The sequence below is a fragment of the Trifolium pratense genome, linkage group LG2 (genome assembly GCF_020283565.1).
Source record: "Trifolium pratense cultivar HEN17-A07 linkage group LG2, ARS_RC_1.1, whole genome shotgun sequence".
NCBI lineage: Eukaryota > Viridiplantae > Streptophyta > Magnoliopsida > Fabales > Fabaceae > Trifolium > Trifolium pratense.
Window position 1 is genome coordinate 25,669,776 of NC_060060.1, and position 20,766 is coordinate 25,690,541.

Sequence of the window (20,766 nt, forward strand, 5' to 3'; positions counted from 1 at the left end):
TAGTTTCAGTCCCCTCTCGATCGCAGTTGTGGGGATCGAACAGTGGTCCTTCCTACTTTAGTTTTTGTAATTGTACAAATTTTAAAACATCATTAATTGTACCTTAATTTTTCAAAAGAACCAAAATTTTGGGAGAAAAACCAAATATTTGGGAAGGAGGTATTAAAAAATTATATACAAAAAGTCAAAACTATATAAAATAAAAAAAGGAAAAATAATAATAAAAACAAAATGTGGTATATATAAACTGAAGACGTAGAAACAGCTGTGTTGTTTTATACCAACGACAGTTTCAGAAGCTGCGTGTGTTCAGGATCCTATGGTGGGGTCTTATCTATCTCATCCAACACTTAACAGTTTCTAATCTCTGGTGAGTTTTTTAAGAATCATTCAAATTCTTCACCATCGTTTTCAAAAACAAACTTCATTTTGTTCTTTTTCTCTTTTATTTACTTCATTTTATTTTTATTTTTTTTATTTTTTTCTGTTCGTGTTTTTTAAGGTTCAAGTCAAAGGTTTCATCGTGTGATGCTGTCGTGTTTTTTCTTATGTTCATTTTCTGAATCTCTGATTTATCATCGTCGTTGGTTTTTTTATGGGTTGATCCACACGGTCAAGGACTAATGCGGTCGTGCGTTTTTTGGGTCCAGTGAATTTTCTCTTGAAAATTTTGGGTAATGTTTGCTTGGTCGGAAAATGATTTTTTTTTATGTACGGTGTCGACAGTATCATCTATAAAACACGGACTTTGACACGGAAACCGCAACAAAACATGAATACGGCGACATAAAAAATATCACTATCTAACCCTAGTTAATATTAGACACCGACACGACATCAATACATCATGACTATACTCCTTAAACATGTTATGTCGGTGTAAAATACTTTTACAGAAATATCCAAAATCCAAATAAATTATTTCTCTACATGATATCATGTAATAAAGTGTTGATACTTGATATTAAATGATCCTTAAAATTATTTATATTGTTGGGGGATGTTATATTTTTTCTTTAATTATTTTACTTTTTTAAATTAAAATTGGTGTTAACTCAGTTGCTAGAGACATCAGACTATATGTGTAGAAATCGGGGTTCGAACTCCGGACACTCCACTTATTCTTTCAAATTTTTATCAAATAGATTACTTGAAAAAAATAAATAAAAAAATATTGGTGTTGACGTGTGAGGATGAGTGGTGAGGTAATAGAAAGTTTGTTAAAGGCAAAGACTTTGTCGAAAAAGAGAAAGTGGGAGAAATGAAAGAGAGACAAAAAAGAGAAAGAAACAGAGGGGCTAAAGTTGGATATTTTTGGGTATGAAATTAAATATTGAAATGAGTAAGGGTTAATAGTTAGGAGGTGCTAATTTAATGCTACAACATTGGACAGTAGGGTATAGGGCCCTGTTTGGTGCTTTGTTTTTCATTTGTAAAACGCATTAATTGCAGAAAACAGAAGGTAGAAGGTGGAAGAGAAAGAAAAAGAAGAGGTTTTATGTTGTGGTGGGTTTAGAGAGAGAGAGAGAAAAAAGAGTGTTACAGTTGACCATAATCAAGCTTATATAATTATATACAACTCATCCATTATCTCTTACTATACTCTTTCTTCGGTTGCTTTTCTTATCAGTATTAATTATTTTATTAATTTCATTTTTTCTTTCATATATATAATTAATCCTTATTTTTTCTTCATCATTCTTAACCATTGAATTGAAGAAAGAAACTCAGTTACCGACTTGAACACAAAGAAAAAAACTCTTCCTTTGGTCTCAGGTAAATAATTCTCTCTATTTCTAGTTTCATTTTATTCATGTATATCTTAATCAATGAATTTCTCTTTCTCTTCTTTTGTGTGTTTTTCAATGGTTCATGAATCATGATCAAATAATTTATTTCATTTTAATCTTTCATGTTTGTGAAGTTTTAGACTTTTTCATTCAGAAAAGGTCAAATTTTCAAGGTGAGTGAGATAGTGGGGGTTTTGTTTAATTTTAATTTTTACTACTATATGATTTTTGGTGATTAAAATAGTATATTATACACCTGAAATTTCATTTTCAATTTTTTTAAAATATATTTTGAAGGCTTTGGGATCTGAGATAGAGATCTCTATTTTGATTTTGACCAATTTTTCCTTCATAGGGATTGAAGTTTACAAAAAACCAACCCAGTTGTATTTCCACTTTACTTTTTCTGGATTTCTAAACATGTTTATTCTGTTGAGTCAGATCTATTCAGTGCTAAAAGACAAATAATTGGTAGGGATATTTTTTTTATTTTGTTGCTTTTGTAGGTCTCTTGAATTTTGATTTTTAAAATTTGGGTTTGTAATTTTATAGATGAAAACTTTCGTAAAGTTGTGTGATTTTTTAAACTTTTCTTTCTTGTCCTTTTACACTGTGTGCACTGTCCTTGGATTCTACTTGAGAAAATTCTTTTTTAATTTATAAAATATTATAAATAATTAAAAAGTTAACTAGTACTTTCTTCTTCTTCTTCTTCTTCTTTTGTTTGTTTATAAATTGTTTATTTCATAGGTTTTTAGAGTCTACTATATTGTGAAATAAACCAAACTTGATTGGTTTTGTATATGCAACTTAGAACCTTAAGATAGAATATGGTCCCCATTTTCACTGATTCTAGTGCTAAAATTTCTATATGGTACTTTCTTAGTTCTTTGGATTAACTTGTAATTTTGGTCAAGAATCAAATTTGGTTCTTTTCAATAGTATTTAGCAGTTAAGCTTTAATTAATTGCATCAATCCAAATATATCATATAGTATCTTATCTTATGAATAACAATATAGTGGATTAATTGACTTCTATGTTTGTTTCACTTTCTTACTTGTTTTTCATCTTTTACTCTTTTAAATTTGGTTACTTGGTAGCATTGAAATAGAATCATTATGTTGGTGTATCGCTTTCGATACTATTTTAAAACATTTCCGTTATTGGTTTTTTCTTTATTAAGTATGTAGTTATTATGCTAATCTAGTTGTTCTTGTTTGCTGAATTACAGGTTCTTGCAGAATATTATCTGATCATATTAGATTAGTTTTTTGATTGGAAATAATCCAATTAGCATCGGTCGTTATGGTTCGGAAAATTCACTCATGTATTCAAATATAAGTACTTCATGAAACTTTGTTCAAAAAAAGTACTTCATGAAACTAGGTAAGAAACTGTTTGTTTATGATATCTCCAATTGTTTTATAAATGTCTTCAGAAGTCGTTCAATTTTTTGTTCTTTGGTTTATTAAGGGATGTTATAGAATGACTTTGGTTGATCTTTCGGACAGTAACAAGATTGTGTAACCCTTTAATTCGGTCTATAAATGTGTTCTTTTAAATTTGTTGGTTCATGAATCCGAACTTTTGTTGAGGTTGAGGGTGATTTGTTTTCAGAAAGGAGCTTTTTTCACCACCAAAGTCACTTCGGAAGTATACTTGCGGATGAAAAGTTTTTTGCCTTCTGGAAGTATACTTGCGGATAAACTTAAGTTTTTTGCCTTCTGGAAGTATACTTCCGGACAAAAGCACGGTGTTTTCCCGTCTGGAAGTATACTTCTTGACACTCGTGTGAGTGGCAAAAGAAGCCCGCTTTCTGAATCATATCGCTAATATGAAACTTATGATGATTGTCAATTTAGCTGATGAATTAGGTTTCTCTGGATGTCATAGATATATACTTCCTACGATACACAGAATTTCATTATGTTTTCGATGGTGTGTGTTGTGCTCACTATTGTGAAATTTTAACCCATACTAATTCATTTTTCACTGGTTTGAAAACGAATGTGCAGAGGGTGAATTAGCTCTCCGCCATTCTAAAATGGGCGTTGAGTTGGATTCTCAATCGTTTGAGTTCAATGATAGTGATGAAAACTCTGCTGGCTTCAAATCGCGGAACCAAAAGGCAAAGGAATATGACAACAGAGTCTCCAAGAATGTAAAGATGAATGAACATGATTTCGATTCATTACCAAATGACATGAAGTCGGAAAATTGTATTCCTGAACCAAAACTAGAATTTTATAACAGCGATATTGATTTGAAAAACCATCATGAGCCCAAATCTCATTCTTCTAAGGATAAAAGAGGCTTCGATACATCACCAAAACTTGAATTTTATGACAGTATGGTTGATTTTAAAAGTGATTACGAAACACAGGTAATAGACTCGCATGAGCCTGTAGCTCATTCTTCGGAGGATATAGGGTCATTTATGATGTTTGCAAATGATGAACATTCGGTTAAAAAGTCCATCGCTTCGCCAATCTCGGATCCTCTGCAAGTCGATAAATTTCAGAATTCCGTAGATGTCTTTATGGACCGAACAATTACCGAATATGAACCAGAACTGGAAGTTTGTTACAAAGAGAGTAGTTACCATGATGTGAAGGACATTTGTGTTGATCAAGGTGACTTTACCAAGCATAAGTTTATGTTCGAGGAAACTGATGATGGAAAGGCTTACAATTTCTTCCCTGTAGAGAGTTTTGATGATAACCAAAAGCCGAAAGACAACACTGGTATCAAGGTATTAGATCTACCAGAAACCGAGGAGTCTGACCAGGTTTCTTTGAATCATGATCAGCACAATGATGTGATGCACAAAGATGACAGTGAGATTGAAGATCTTATTGATAATGTGACCAAAGTGATGGATTTACATGAAGACGTACATGATTCTATAGCTACTGATGACAAGGATGAAGAGGTAATTGACATATATGCTAAGTATTTAAATATTTTGTTTGGAAATGTATGTCCAATGCTCTTTTGAAATAACCGATTGATTGTGATATGTTATTTAAACTCCCCTGGCTGTTGCTTGTTAAATAAACTATGAAAATCAAATTCGTGTTTAATGTTTATGAAGGACGTACTAGTTTAGCACGATGGCGTAAGATTTAGCATGATGGCGATAGATTTTAATACTCAAGAAAAATATTTTCTATTTACCATTTACTGAGTTAAGTTTCTAGGGCATTGATTATTCCACATTCCTATTTTGCAAATAACATATCTTTTGAAAATTTTGTTACAAGAAAAAATGAATTGTTAGCCTAAATCTCCATGTCTTCCATTGGAAAATTGTTATCTTATGTGTGTGCTACAGCGCATGCGTAAATCTGTTAGGAAAGAGAAGTTTCAAAACTGATGTTTATCTGTTGTTTACAGCCATCCGGCGAACCCAATTTGCACTCTCAGTCGGAAGAGTCAAATAATATGGTTGAGGAAGAAGTGCTGGCAACACCTGCTTCGGGATTAGCCATTGATGAATTGAACGGTGATGGTGTTAGGAGCTTCCCTCCTCATTCTGCCCCTTCAGCTCCTGCTGATTGTATCAAAAAGGAATTTCACCAATTTGGTGGCTGCAACTGCAATGAAACTCACCTACCTTTTATGACTGTAGAAGGTCCGTCTGGCGGTGATTTTTCTGAAATCCATCAGGCTGAAACAAGTCAGCAGATTCATCGAGGCTTTGGCGAGTCAAGTTTCTCTGCTGCAGGTGCTGTATCAGGTCGTATAAGTTACTCAGGGTCTATACCTTATTCTGGAAGCATCTCTATTCGATCAGACAGTAGCACCACCAGCACTCGGTCCTTTGCTTTTCCGATGTAAATTTCTAGAAAACTTCTTACTTTAATATACTTTTTCTTTGGCCTTGTTATCGATACATTACTAATAAATAGTATTTGATTTCCATCTTGTGCTTGCAGATTGCAATCTGAATGGAATAGCAGCCCAGTCAGAATGGAGAAGCCCGATAGGAGAAGCTACCGGAAGCAACGCAAATGGAGGAATGGCCTTCTTTGCTGTAAATTTTAAGAGATTATTATTTTTCTCTTATAATAGGTTTAAAATTTATATATACCGTTTAAATTTTACTTGCATAGTTGTTCTCGGCGTGCAATAGATTTAGAATTACCAGCCAATGATCTTATATCTCTGCTGCAAGCAAAAAGTATTGAATTTAGATTTGCTTGCATCTGAATCTGATGGGTTATTTATACATGGTTTTATTGATTTTTTAAAAAGTTTCAATAGCAAATATTTCCTAGTAGATTATTTTGCATGTTTTTTGTATAATTGAAAGCTTGAAAGTTAGAAGCTAGGAAGTTTAATTATTAAAGCGACTCCGGATTTAATATTGAAGTATTTAATTTAGTATACTGGGGATTCTAGGGTAGAATCCATAGTTAGTTAGGTGCAAATTATCGGAGAAAATAAGGTAAAATATAATAAGTAACTTTCTACAAATGATCAAAGAACACAAAAAAAGCATTTACCTGGAGTTTTTCAGGCCAAGTTGTAAGGCTGTGTTTGGTTAGAAGTCAATTCAGGGTTTTAATGAGGGCCAAGGAAAGCCATGTAATGATTAACAACTTTGATGGTGTTAATTCCATATATAAAATAGCAATAAATAAAGATAGTGCCATCTGATCCATATAGTGAATGTCTTTTGACATTTCAATTCAGATCTTGAGTTAGCTTTAGTCCCTTTAGCATCTAAATCTAGTAGCCTTGTTTGGAAATTGCATGAATTTATTTTGATTTCCAACATTACTTTTTTTTTTGTGCTGCATATTTGGTGGTTCTATTTTGATTTCCAGCTTTCCACCCGCGCAACTCGAGCAAGCTCATGAGTTGCAGAATTGCTAGTTCTACTAACAAGATATTGAAAAATCGCGTAAACTAGACGTGTTCCCTACTATCCATCGGCAAACCATTGAAACAGTTCACATCAAGCAGAACATCGTATTCAAGTATCACCTTGCTTAAATTAAGTTTGTGATAATCCATGTTCAATATCTCATATTGAGTTATTCTGGAGTGACCACACACTTCATAGTCATACTCTATCAAGAGGCTCATAGCCATCTGATCCATATAGTGAATGTCTTTTGACATTTCAATTCAGATCTTGAGTTAGCTTTAGTCCCTTTAGCATCTAAATCTTTTTTTTTGAAGAAGCCAAAATGATATATATTAACATAAACAGTCTCCCCAGCACAAGACGTACCAAAGAAGACTAAAAAATTACAAACGAGTCAGAGAAATACAATCGAAATAAAATCATACAAGGCCCAAACATATCAATGGACTAGACCACCAGCTATGGTAGTTTAAAGCTAACGTGATGTTCGTCGTCTTCAACCACCTAAAAGAGAAAAGCTTGATCTTGTCCAATAAAATATGAGGTGTGCCCGTTGAGCCCTTGAACAACCGATGATTTCTCTCTGTCCATAACACCCAAACACAAGCGAGCCAAACAAGCTGCATAAAGGACCGTCTCGCCCGAGATCCACCTGATAAAGCCGTAAACTGAACAAAATGATCACGCAGAGAAGTGGAATCCACCAAGGAAATGCCAATCCATGCGCGAACTAAATCCCAAAGCGATCCAGCAATACTACAAGATAGAAATAAATGATGAGCCGACTCAGCCGCTTCGCATCCAAAAACACAAGTGGCAACCGTAGTAGACAAAACGCCACGAGTAACCAGGTTTGCTCTCGTAGGCAACCTATCCCGCAATAATCGCCACGCAAAGATGGAAACCTTCAAGGGAACCTGAGAATGCCATATAAGATTATCCGCATCATCCAAAGTAACTGAATCCTGAGACGTCAAAAGCTGATAAACTCCCCCGACCGTATAACCTGTGTCAGGGTCAAGTCTCCATTGCCACCTGTCAATAGCCTGATCCTGCAAAGAAATGTCAAGAAGTAAAGACTGACACTCCCCCAACATCTCCTCCTCCCACGCCCACAACCGTCTCCGCCACTCCCACGCCCCACCATCTTCCCCCCAACCCAAAGCAAACATCTCTGCGACCGAGCGAGATTTGGTCACCGCCAACTCAAAAAGTCGTCCAAACCGCTCCCGTAACGAAATCCCCTCCAACCACGGATCGGTCCAAAAAAGAGTATCTGACCCATCCCCCACCCTCCTCGAAACATGCTCCCTAAACCAACTACCACCTGGCTCACCAACACCCTCCCGAATACGCTTTAGCATCTAAATCTAGTAGCCTTGTTTGGAAATTGCATGATTTTATTTTGATCTCCAACATTACCATTTTTTTTTGTGGTGTATATTTGGTGGTTCTATTTTAATTTCCAGCTTTCCACCCGCGCAACTCGAGAAAGCTCATGAGTTGCAGAATTGCTAGTTCTACTAATAAGATATTGAAAAATCGGGTAAACTAGACGTTAACTCCCTACTATCCATCGGCAAACCATTGAAACAGTTCATATCAAGCAGAACATCGTATTCAAGTATCACCTTGCTTAAATAATAATGGGAGATTCTATGGTGCAGTCCTGTTTTGGACTTTTTTGGTGTAGTTCCGTTTAATTGACCAATAGAATATTAATTAATTTCACATCAGCGTAAGTCCATGATGAACCTTAGAAATTGTTTATTTATTGCATATCAGTCCATCATTTAGTTAATAATAATTTACAAAACGGAAATTAATGCGAGTAAAAACGGAAAAAATTCCTCACAGTTAATAATAATCTTATGAAATTAATGTGAGTAATTGTCAAAGAGAAAAAAAGGGAAAAAAACATTGAAGAGATGATGACCAAAACAGATGCTTTGGATATTACTAATAATAACTGAGAGCAGAATTCTTTCAAGGTGATTGGATAAAAGTGGAAACGAAAAAAAAGAAACAAAAAGTCTAACTCATCATAAGATTTCAAATAAATCAGTAACATTAACAGTTGATATGGTGAAATCAGTCATCATCAGTTGTGGCATATGCGGCGGTGGCAATATCTAGTTTTCAAATTTTAAAAATTTTAAATTTAGGTTTTTTGTTTTAGACGATTTGAATCAAAATTATAATGAAGGATACAAAATTTGAAATATTATTAAAACTGATAAGGACAAAATATAGTTTTTTTTTATGACTCAACAAAATATAGTTCTTGGTTACTTTGAAAAAATAAATTTAATATAACTGATTTTTTTTATCTTTTATTTTATTACAATTGTGAGCGATATAAAATTTTTATTTTTATTATATAATTGTTAACTTAAGAATTAAGATGTTTTATTGTATAATTGTTAGCTGATTAAATTCCCATCTGATACACTAAAGTTATTTATTGTATATACCTTTCATGATTAAATTATTTTTTAATAAAATTTGGTTGTCTTCAACCTCCAGCCGAGTTGAAATAGACCCGATAACCCTAAATGATATTCGACCCATTTTGGACATTATAACACTAAGATCAATTCTTAAAGTCACATACACCATTCAAAATCAATTCTTATGTGATTTGTAAACTCATTTTCAATCATGAATACCTTAAAACTCAGATCTAAAAACATATGTCAAAAATCTAAAATCTATTAATTAGTGTTGTTGGACTATTTATATGTCGAATGTTTTATTTGAAAGCAGCTTTTGATTTTACGTTTGACTTCATCAAAAACTTCATGTTTAGTCGGAATTTGTTTTCATCTCCAAAATTCTTGTGCTTCATCGTCGGAAGACGTCGTTTTCAAAACATTATCACGAAGAGAGACACAGGTGCTCGCAAAAGAGACGATCTGAACGCAAAATAGATTTTACTAATACTACAAAACTTGTTTGCCTCTTAAAAAAAAAACTTTTTTTTTAGTAAAAAAAAAAGTTTTGTTTTAACTGTTTTTAGTTTTTTACAATAACAATTAAAATTAAAAACAATTTAAAGATTGGGGTAATTTTGTAACTTTTAATATGATAGGGACTTAATTGCAATATTAATAGATATGAGAATACATGATAAGTACCACATAAGTGGTATGTACCATATAATTCAAAGTATCATTGATTGAGTCAATATTGCTTTCTCATTGATTAGATTTAGGACTGCACCAATAAAGTCCAAATCAGGAATGCACCATAGAATTTTCCAATAATAATCCATGTTCAATATCTCATATTGAGTTATTCTAGAGTGACCACACACTTCATAGTCATACTCTATCAAGAGGCTCATAGATATTACTCATGTATGTATAGGAGGAGCAAATCTCATCCAGGTCAATCATATCCCTCAACATGATTTTTGGTGTATTCGTCAACCGACTTTATATTTATCATGTCGTGGATAACGTTTGAACGAAAACAAAACACTCGACTCCACATCTATAGTCCATAGGGGTTTTAGGTCGAAGGGTGGTATTCACGACTATTACTATGTGAATAACATATGCCACTTACGTAACATATTATGTAGTATTCTCATGGTGAGTCAATTCAATATAAATATTACTTGATATCTCATGTTTATGGCCGGTGAGATGTGGTCATCAATCTACCCACATGATAATCTTTATATTTTACTATTATCCACTCCATAATAGTTTGAAACTTTGTCCTTCCTAATTCCTCCATCTCAAACTATTTCCTTAATAAATCTATATAATTCGGAAACACTTCGAGAGTTCCAATAATGTTTAGGTCACCAACATACAAAAATTATAACATGTTCATTTATAGATCTTTATATAAATTCACTATGTAATATATGTTTATATTATTATTTCTCATTAGAAAATTCATGTAAACGACTCTGTCAAATGAGTCACATAATTGAGTAGTAATATCCATCGTATGAAAATTTAGCGCTTTATGTTCTACGTACTAGACTAATTAAGTATCGAAAGGTAACTTGCATAGTTGCATCAACTATATATAAGTGAATACCATCAACTATGAGCTCGTTTGACCCAACTTTTTTTATAGCTTATGCAAACAGCTTATGCAAATTAGATTTTATGTTATTTTATAAATTCACACTAGTGAAAATTATATTTTTATAAGCTATTTTTATAACTGAATACATCTCTTAAAAATAAATATCTTTTGTAATTGAAATTTCAAGGGTAAATATCTATTTACCCCCTGCAAAATTAAGGATTTTTCATTTACCCTGCGCAATTTTTTTTTTCTGTTTACCCTTTGCAATGTCAAGATTTTTTCATTTTGCCCCCTAGAAAGACAAGTGAGCATCTGACCGTGCATCTTTGCTGATGTGACATGCACACATGAAAATGCATTAAATTTTTATTTATTTTTAAAAATCCACGTCAGTTAATATATTTTTTTTTAAAAATAATAATAAATTTTTTTTTATCTTAAAACTTTAATATTTTTTTTACTGCCAAAAACATTTCAAAAAAAATATTTTTTTAAAAAACAAAATTCTTAAAACTATATTATTCTTTTTTTAATAAATTTTTTTAAGAATTTTTAAAAATAATAAAAAATAATTTTAACAAATAAATTTTAAAAATAATAAACTTATTTTTAAAAATTTATTTTCTATTACTTTTACACGTGTGCATGCCACATTAAAAAAAATTATCTAGGGGGCAAAATGAAAAAATCTTGACATTGCAAGGGGGGTAAACAGAAAAAAAAATCGCACAGGAGGGTAAATGAAAAATCCCAGATTTTGCAGGGAGGTAAATAGGCATTTACCCAAATTTCAATTATTTTTTAAGATTCTTTAGGAGTTTATATATATCCTTACTTAGGATTGTGCCAAACAACAATTTTATGATTATGTGTAAATTTTTAGTTGAATAGTATGTATATTTCAATATTCACCCAAAAAATCACTATTTATTTAAATTGTATTAATATTTGTGTAGTACAAATTAGAAGAAAGGACATATGTTTAAGATATGCTAGTGGTTATAAATAAGAGCTTGACTTTGTAATTTTATTTATTGAAAAAAGGTTAAATATATGTTTTTTGTCTCTATAAAAAAATCTGGCATGTTTTGGCCTCGATAAAATTATTACGCACGCAATTTTAGTCCATACTGTTAAACCAATGCGTATTTTTGAATGATTATATCGCAGACATGTATAGAATATTATAAAACGTGTCTCATAAAAAAAGATCTTAAAATTTGATTTTTAAGTTGAGTTTTTCGTCACTTTTGTCTTAATTTCTTTATATTTAAAAAATTCATAATTAACTCTTCTCATTTTAAAAAATTCTAAAGTTTTGTAAATTTTTTTTATAGTATTCTAAATATGTCTGACAAAAAATTATTCAAAAATTAAAAGTTTAAGGAAAATTAAACAATTTTTAAAATTTTGAAAATTAATAGGGACTAAAACTACATACCTAAAAATCTTGTAGGGATTACAACATGTCAGGTTTTTTATAGGGATCAAAAACAAAATTTAATAATTCTGTAGAGACTAAAAACATATTTAACTCTAGAAAAAAATAGATAAATAAGATGAACAAAAAAAATTTAAAACGATGATAATATTATTATAAGAAAAATATTTATTGCTTAAAATAAATTACACAATAACCCTAAATTTCAATAACATAAAAACATAGAGAATTTAAAACACACTTAAACATAATATTTTAATATCATCACAAGATATAACAAATCTATTTTTTAACGGTTCCATCTCCAATTAGGTGATCAATTCTTCCTTCTGGATGAGCAAAGAAATCACCAATTTCTAAATGAGTAACATCCATCTCACCATAATCTGAATCACCATCTTCATAACCAAAATGAGTTGCAATAGTTTTCTCTTCAGTTTTAAGTGGTTGTTGGTTAAGGTCAATAGGAATCTTTTGTGTACGACGAGTACGAGTCCTACTTTTGCTAGTTTGCCCTCTTTTTTCATTTTTATTCTTTTCAATATTTTTCAATGTGTTCTTATAATTTTCAGAACGACCACGACCACGACCACGACCACGAGTTTTCTGAATTTGATCATGTACTTCTACATCCTCGTTTCTAAGATTTGACATATTTCCTGCAATCATAAAGAGTAAAAATAAGAAAGTTAGGTAAAATAACTTGAAAAATGGTGACACAAAATCATAACATATGCGTACTTCTTTTGCATAACAATTATGAAAAGAGATACTGAAGAGAAGATCCTTTGTTGTATTCTCTTCAAGGTGCAATCCTTACAATAAAATGAGTCTTATTTATAACAAAAATCTTGTAAAATATAATTAATTCTTTTAAACTTTTTTGGTCAGATTCTTTTAATTATTTTTTTGGTCAAATTCATTTTAAACTTTTTTTTGGTCAAATTCTTTAAACTTTAGTTTTTGAGATACTTAAATTTATAATATATTTTTAAAAGTTTTATTCAGTATATTTGTTTTTTTGTATACTATTCTACATAAAGTTATCCGAAAATAAATTTAAATATATATACATTTAATGGTTTTGTCAATATATAATAATTTTGACAATTAATTAGTAGTATAGAGTTATAAATAATACTAAATTTTAATAATCTTTTTTTACTAAAACTTTTATTTTTTGACAAATGAATCAAAATTTTAATAACTTTAAATTAATAATAAATTAACATATTTATTTTTAGAAATACTTAACATTTAATTAAGCTTTTTATTAATGTTTTTTCACGCAACATTTATTTAATGCTTGTTAAATTATATACTACTTCCTCCGGTTCTATATATAAGAAAAAATTTACTTTAGAGATTCATTGTAAATTTAATGTATCTAGACAACATTTTAGTCTAGATGCATCAATTTTACAATGAATTTAAAAATTAAATTTATCTTATATATAATACTGGAGAGAGTATTCTTTAAATGTCTCTTTCGGGAATATCCGATAAAGTTAAAATGATAAGGGAAAAATTATCATCACCCCTATGTAGAGATGACACACAAGAATTATGAAATGGTCCAAAATTTTAAGTATTGGATAAATTGCAACACAAATGGTGCTCCCAAAGGTTTTCCAACTATTTCTAGAAGCACCATGGTTGTGTTTGCACCATAATATCGGAAAATGTTAAATGTGGACCAAATGCACATGTTAAGGAAGCAAAAGTAGTAATAATATATTGAAATTTGTGTATTTAACTTCTTAAACATTAAATTTTTTTTCCAACATTAAATACAGTTTTCTATATTTTAGAATCTTAACATGTGCCCTTGGTGCACATGTTAACATGACCCTTTCTAAAAACTACTAATGTTTAGGGGTGCTCGCGGTTCGGTTTGGATCGGTTTTGTGGCAAAAATTCATCCGATCCAAAGTTAAAATTACTCGCGGTTCGGTTCGGTTTTGGATGGCTAATTAAAAAAATTCAATCCAATCCGATCCAATTTTGTGCGGTTTAATTTGGATCGGTTTTTGGATATCCAAATTACAAGTTAAATTTTATTTAATTAAATATTAATATTATAAATAGATGGTAAAATAATATATTTGATGTAAAATATAACACATAATATGTTAAAAATTAATATTTTGCAATGATAATTATCATATATATTTGAAACCTATGAAATAGTAAAAACAAATAGATGAAATTGAACTAATAAGTATTATTGAGAAAATTAAAAACCAAGAATTAATATGTTAATGCAATATATCATACTAATTAAAAGTTAAATAACTATTAAAAATTATGTATGCGGTTTGGTTCGGTTTGGATCGGTTTTGAAAAATTAATCCAAAATCCGATCCAGCGGTTTTCACAAAATGACATCCAAACACATCCAAAAATATTCGGTTTTTTGCGGTTTTCGGTTTTTTTGGATCGGTTTGCGGTTATTTTTTGGATTGGTTTGGATTTGAGCACCCCTACTAATGTTCACATTTGCCGATATTATTATAAGGGTTGGTTTCTAGGTGTTTTTGTTCACTCAATTGGTATCACTAATTTCAGGGAAGGTTTCGGAAGGAGCAACCACACATGGGCCTAAATTTTAAGGGATGCTGATGACAGTCAATTATATGATGTTTTTAGTAGTAATTTAGGTAGTTTTAATAGCAGTTGAAGCCCAAAAGCAAGCAAATACCTGGAAAAATGAAGTTACTTGTCCATAAGCAAGAAAAGTTGAAAAAGTAGCAAAAAAGGGCAAAAACGTAATAAACAGCGCGCACCATCGTACCTACGATGAGATCCAGCGTGGCGCGATGAGAAGGCGGTTTAAATTGAAGAAAATCTGCAACAAATCTTTACCATCGTACCACGATGACTTGTCATCGTGGCACGATGAAAAGCGGTTGATGAAAACAGAAAATCCTGATCAAATCTTCCATCGTACCACGATATGATCCATCGTGGCCACGATGAGGCGAAATTACACGCCATCGTGGCCACGATGGGTGCGATGGACGCGCAGAAAAAGCCCAAAGCCAGCTGAAAAACTATAAATAGAGCATTCCTCCTCCACTATTATTCTTTCAAAAATATTGAGAGCTATTCAATATTCACTCTAGAGTTAGGAGAACTCTAAGGACGAGGCAGAGAGGTCAAGGAACTCCAAGGCCGACAAAGTTCTTTTCTTTCTGCCTTTGTAATTTATTTTTCCTGGGTTAGGTGGAGTCGATGAACTCCCTTACGAATGCTTGGTTTTGTATAATTTGGGTATAAATTCAATTGTTTCTACTTTCAAACTCTTTTATTGTCTGGTTTTATATTTATTTTAATACTGATCACATTAGAATAAAATCTAAGGAGCTAATGGATATGGATAGGAAATGAAGCTAGTAAACCCGAACGAATGACGAAGTGCTAAGGCCAAGATGAGACCATTAAATTCAGTATATGAGGTCTTAGTATAGGATTAGAATGAACGATAATTTCTACCTGAGACAGAGTTATGACTAGTTTGAGGCACACGTGACAACTTGTGACACATTGAGCCTTAAAGGTAATGATACCAAAGTTTGTAACGAAAAAGTGGAACCGGCTGGGGCTATGATATTTAAGCAGAGTAAAGGCAACCATAACTAGGCTCTGAATAATTTGTAATAGAAATAGGGAACGAGTGCTTCTGAACCTATTTTTAATAGTCTAATCCTGATAGAGGGAAACAAGGGAATAACCATCAAGCAGGAGTAAGGGAGAGATGCGATCACACTCAACCACCTCGCGTGGACATACAAGCACCATTTACTTTTACAGTCATTTACTTTCCTGCAATTTACTTTTCTGCTATTTAATTAATGTTATTTACTGCACAACTATCTCCAAACACCAAAACGAATGCAAACTATCTAAATTCCTAAGCGAAACTAGTAATTTTGGCACAATCCCTGTGGAGAACGATAACTTATCACTTTATTACTTGGTTGCGGTTCTGTGCACTTGCAGAGCCACCATCAGACGCAATTTTATTTTTTGCCTTAACGCGTGTATTAAAATAAAAAATTATATAATTAATATAAATAATTTATTGGATAGGCTTGCACTAAAAAAAGAGAGAGATCCTAATTTATGAGTTTAATTGATATGCACCGACGATGTAAAATAGTTTTACACGATCGTCCGATAAACAACCACCATTTTGCCATGTCATATCAAGAAAGTGAGGTGAAGTGGGGTGATGTGGCAGAAAACATGGTTGGTATTGATTGATGGTGTAAAATTATTTTACACCGTCGGTGTATGTAAATTAAATCCCTAATTTATTGGATAGGCTTACAATTAATAATATTTAAAATTATTCTCTCAAGGCCCAACCCAAATTTGATAAAAATAAAAAATTTAGCAAATAGAGAAAACAAAGTTTGTTTTACTAATGGACGGTTGCATATATATCTTATAGAATAGTATTAACTATTTATATTACTATTATGTCTGTTAAAATAATGTTAAAAGAAGTTTTTCAAAATTAAAATTGTTTCAATCATTTTTACATGTACAATTTCACAAAGTAGATTAAATAGTCTTACTTTTTTTGTGTGGATAAAATAGCCTTACTTTAATTTCAATTGAAAATGTTTTTTTTAAAGAATCTCGAGTATAAACAGATTATTAGTGATTTTACAACCAAAAAATAAAATAAAAAGTAGGTTGTTCATACATTGGTAAGTATAGATTGCAACTAATTTGGGATGCTACTAAAAGGAAAAAACCTACACAAGAGCGACAAAACAACACCATAGTAGATTTGAGAGCATGGTTATGATGATAGAAATGCGGGAGTCTCCAAATATAAATGATCAAAGTTTCATGATTTATTTCATGCAGCTTAGAAGCAACTGTGATCAGGAATAAAGAAAAGACGAAAAAATGACCTCGGAATGAAATCTACTATAGTAGCCCCAAGGTCATATTCTCATGACTCGTGTTCTTCATCAACTAAATGGTTTACAAAAGGCACGAGCTTGAATAATTTAGAAATGAAACAAAGCAGCTACGAGAGGCCGATATTGGCAACACAAAGCCAGGTGAGAAATGCTCTCAAATCCTAGGCTCCGTTTGGATTGATGGTACATAACGGAATGGAGCGGAATGGAACATAATGGAATGGAGTGGAGCGGAACGGAATGGAACACAAATTACGTTCCATTGTTTGGATATTCAATGATGGAATGAAACAAAATTACCACTCCATCGTTTGGGAAGTAAACGGAATGAAATAAATTATAACATTTTTATTCCAATTTTACCCTTATTTTAAAACAATAAACTATAAGCAATAACTCCAATTCACTTTCATAAAAATAAAAAAAAACCAAAAAATAAAATAAAAAGACCTTCTGCATATTATTTGTTCTTTATTCTCAATATTGTGATTGATGAAGTAGGAAAGCGCACTCATGCTGGAAGCTATAATATACATTGTTGTTATCGTAAGGGAAATTGTATGATACCCACTTCTATCACTCCATCACAAAAGTTATTTTTTTACAAAGAACTAGCATCCTTCAGTGCATGGTAGGTAGTGGTACGGTCACGATACTAGTTGGTATTGTCATCATGCTTCTGGCATATATATATGATGAAGCACTACTAATTCTATTTTGAACGATGCAATGAAATGCTGTAATACAAAAGGAATATTTTGGTCATTAAAAATTTAATAGGTTGCATTCCATCCTATACACCCCAAATTGGAGGGGAAGAAAAATGAAGAAAAGGGATGGAATAGAATGGAATGTATTCCATTGTGTTCCACTCCATTCCATTAAAATTTTAAATATCCAAACAATGGAACCTCATTATATACCACTCCATTCCATTCCATTCCACCTTATTCCATCAATCCAAACATAGCCTAGGCTCTTTGCTTTTTGTTATGTATTAAGTTACGGTGAGTTTGTTATTAAAAGATTTTTGCTGCTAAAAAAGAAAAGTCTTATGTTATGGTGAGTTTGTTAATAAAAGATTTTTGTTGCTAAAATAAAATAAAATAAGGGTATTATTGATATTATGAAAATTTAACACCACTACAAGAAAAAAGGTGTTTCTGGTTAATGTCAAGTATATTAACAACCATTTGCACAAATTTAACAAATTACGGTATTTTTATTCTTATTTATTTATTTATAACTGTATAACAATAACTATTCTTTTTTTTTTTTCGCGAAACCTCTCTCTCTCACATCTCGCTCCGATGTTGTTCCGGTCTCACTCTCCCTTCGATCTTGCTCCGATCTCACTCTCCCTCTGATCGTCGAACTCGCTCCAACATGGACTCGATCCTCTGGCGATTGTTTCTTCTCCGATTTCTGCGTAAGTTAATTTCAAAACTCTGATTAAGATAATTCGCTGGCGATTGTTTCTTCTCCGATTTAGTTCGTTTTCACTAATTGAGCTCTGGATTTGATTTGAATGCTACGAATTTGTGTTTATTTTGCATATTAGGCTTAAATTTATTAGGATTTGCAGAAATTGAATTCATTAGGTTTTGCACAAATTGAATTCAGGTTACTGAATTTATTCACCATAATTTATTAGGTTTAGCAAATATTGAATTCATTAGGTTTTGCACAGATTGAATTCAGGTTGGCTAAGGCTGTGAAAACAATGAAGAAAGGAGAGAAAGTTCTCTCGAATAGTAAGCTAGAATGTAAGTCAAATTTTTGTTATTACTTAGAATTATTATGTAGATACATGTTTTGCTTGTATAAGTTTATTGAGTTTTTTAAGTTCTGCAGATGCATGTGTTTAATTACTTTGTTATGCATCAAATTTAGTATTGTAGTTATACATCATGTTAATTTAATTAGGCTTATTTCGATTTTTTTAATAGACAATAAATAATTTATAATTAGCTTGGATTTTGGGCATGGATTCATAATTAGCATTTTATAATTATAATTTATTTGAAAAGCTTGGATATTGTTGCAAAATTGCTAGAATATTTAGCTAGAGATTTATTGCGAAATTGTGGTGGCAATATCCTAGCGATTTAGTTAGGAAACACAAACTTTTGAACACTATTTAACTAGGTATTAATTGTGAACTAGCTAGGATATTCTTTATATTAGTTGCAAATTAGCTAGGAAATATTTTGACAGGTGATTTGCCGCCCAATCTATGCTACGCCCTATATGACAGCTAATTCACAATAAATCGGTAGCTAACTCTGTTTTACTAGAGATTAGTTACGAATTAGCTACAAACGCCGTCGTATAGCTAATCCCGTATTTTCTTGTAGTGCACCAATTTTTTTTTTATCCTTTTTATATATACTAGTGGGCCAGGCAGGTGCGTTCCGCTTCTGCCTGTGTCTAATTTATGTCCAAAAACAAAGATATGCATTATGTTATGATGAGTTTGTTAATAAAATATTTTTGCTTTTAAAAAAATGTCTTATATTATGGTGAGTTTGTTAATAAAAGATTATTTTTGCTAAAAAAAAGGATATTGTTCGTATTATGAAAAGATCACAAAAAAAAATGTATCATCTTTATATTATGTATAGACTAGCGGGCCAGGAAGGCGCGTCTAACTTATGTCAAAAAAAAAAAGATATGCCTTATGTTACAGTCAGTTTGTTAATAAAAGATTTTTGCTGCTAAAAAAAATGTGTCTTATGTTAAGGTGAGTTTGTTAATAAAAGATTTTTGTTAATACTAAAAAAATCAAGGGTATTGTTGACATTATGAAAAGTCCACACCAAAACTCATATATTCTCTTTATATATAGTATAGATATAGATATAGATACAGACTAGCAAGCCAGGCAGGCGCGTTCCACGTCTGCCCGTGTCTAACTTATGTCCATAAAAAATATGCGTTATGTTTTGGTCAGTTTGTTAATAAAAGATTTTTGCTGCTAAAATAAAAATATGTGTCTTATGTTATGATGAGTTTGTTAATAAATTTTTTTGTTGCTACTAAAAAAAATCAAGGGTATTGTTGATATTATAAAAAGTCCACACCAAAACTCATGTATTCTCTTTATATATATATATATATATAGTATAGAAAAAATCAAGGGTATTGTTGGTATTATAAAAAGTCCACATCAAAACTCATGTATTCTCTTTACATATAGTATAGAAAAAATCAAGGATATTATTGGTATTATAAAAAGTCCACATCAAAACTCATGTATTCTCTTTATGTATAATATAATATAATATATAATATAATATATATAAATATATATAGTATAGAATAGATGATGAGTTTGTTGATAAAAGATTTTTGTTGCTACTAAAAGAAATTAAGGGTATTGATGGGATTATGAAAAGTCCACACCAAAACTCTGTATTATCTTGATATATAGTATAGATATAGACTAGCGGGCCACACAGGCGCGGGTGCGTTCCGGGTCTGTCTGTGTCTAAGTTATGTCAAAAAAAAAACACGCCTTATTTTATGGTGAGTTTGTTAATAAAAGATTTTTGTTGCTAAAAAAAATGTCTCTTATGTTACGGTGAGTTTGTTAATAAAATTTTTTGTTGTTACTAAAAACAATCAAAGATATTATTGGTATTATAAATATACAGATATAAATATC

General features: G+C 31.4%; 1 protein-coding gene and 1 non-coding gene across 7 annotated transcripts; both read left to right on the forward strand.

Annotated features, from left to right (window-relative positions):
- Window positions 1-228: 228 nt before the first annotated feature.
- LOC123911556 lies at window positions 229-6,074 on the forward strand. 6 transcript variants are annotated; one of them, XM_045963004.1, is made up of 6 exons: window positions 229-370; window positions 1,720-1,776; window positions 3,024-3,178; window positions 3,808-4,724; window positions 5,189-5,628; window positions 5,731-6,074. In XM_045963004.1, the coding sequence occupies exons 3-6, from the start codon at window positions 3,169-3,171 to the stop codon at window positions 5,837-5,839; spliced, it is 1,476 nt and encodes a 491-aa protein (XP_045818960.1). In that variant the 5' UTR covers window positions 229-370; window positions 1,720-1,776; window positions 3,024-3,168; the 3' UTR covers window positions 5,840-6,074. The 6 variants fall into 6 exon arrangements, with proteins under 6 accessions (XP_045818960.1, XP_045818959.1, XP_045818954.1 ...); XM_045963003.1 differs by having other exon boundaries at window positions 300-370; window positions 3,024-3,148; window positions 3,806-4,724; XM_045962998.1 differs by lacking the exon at window positions 229-370 and having other exon boundaries at window positions 1,195-1,776.
- Window positions 6,075-13,641: 7,567 nt separating this feature from the next.
- LOC123911979 lies at window positions 13,642-13,745 on the forward strand. The gene has a single exon (XR_006810835.1). It is a non-coding gene; the product is annotated as a U6 spliceosomal RNA (small nuclear RNA).
- The last annotated feature ends 7,021 nt before the right edge of the window (window positions 13,746-20,766 follow it).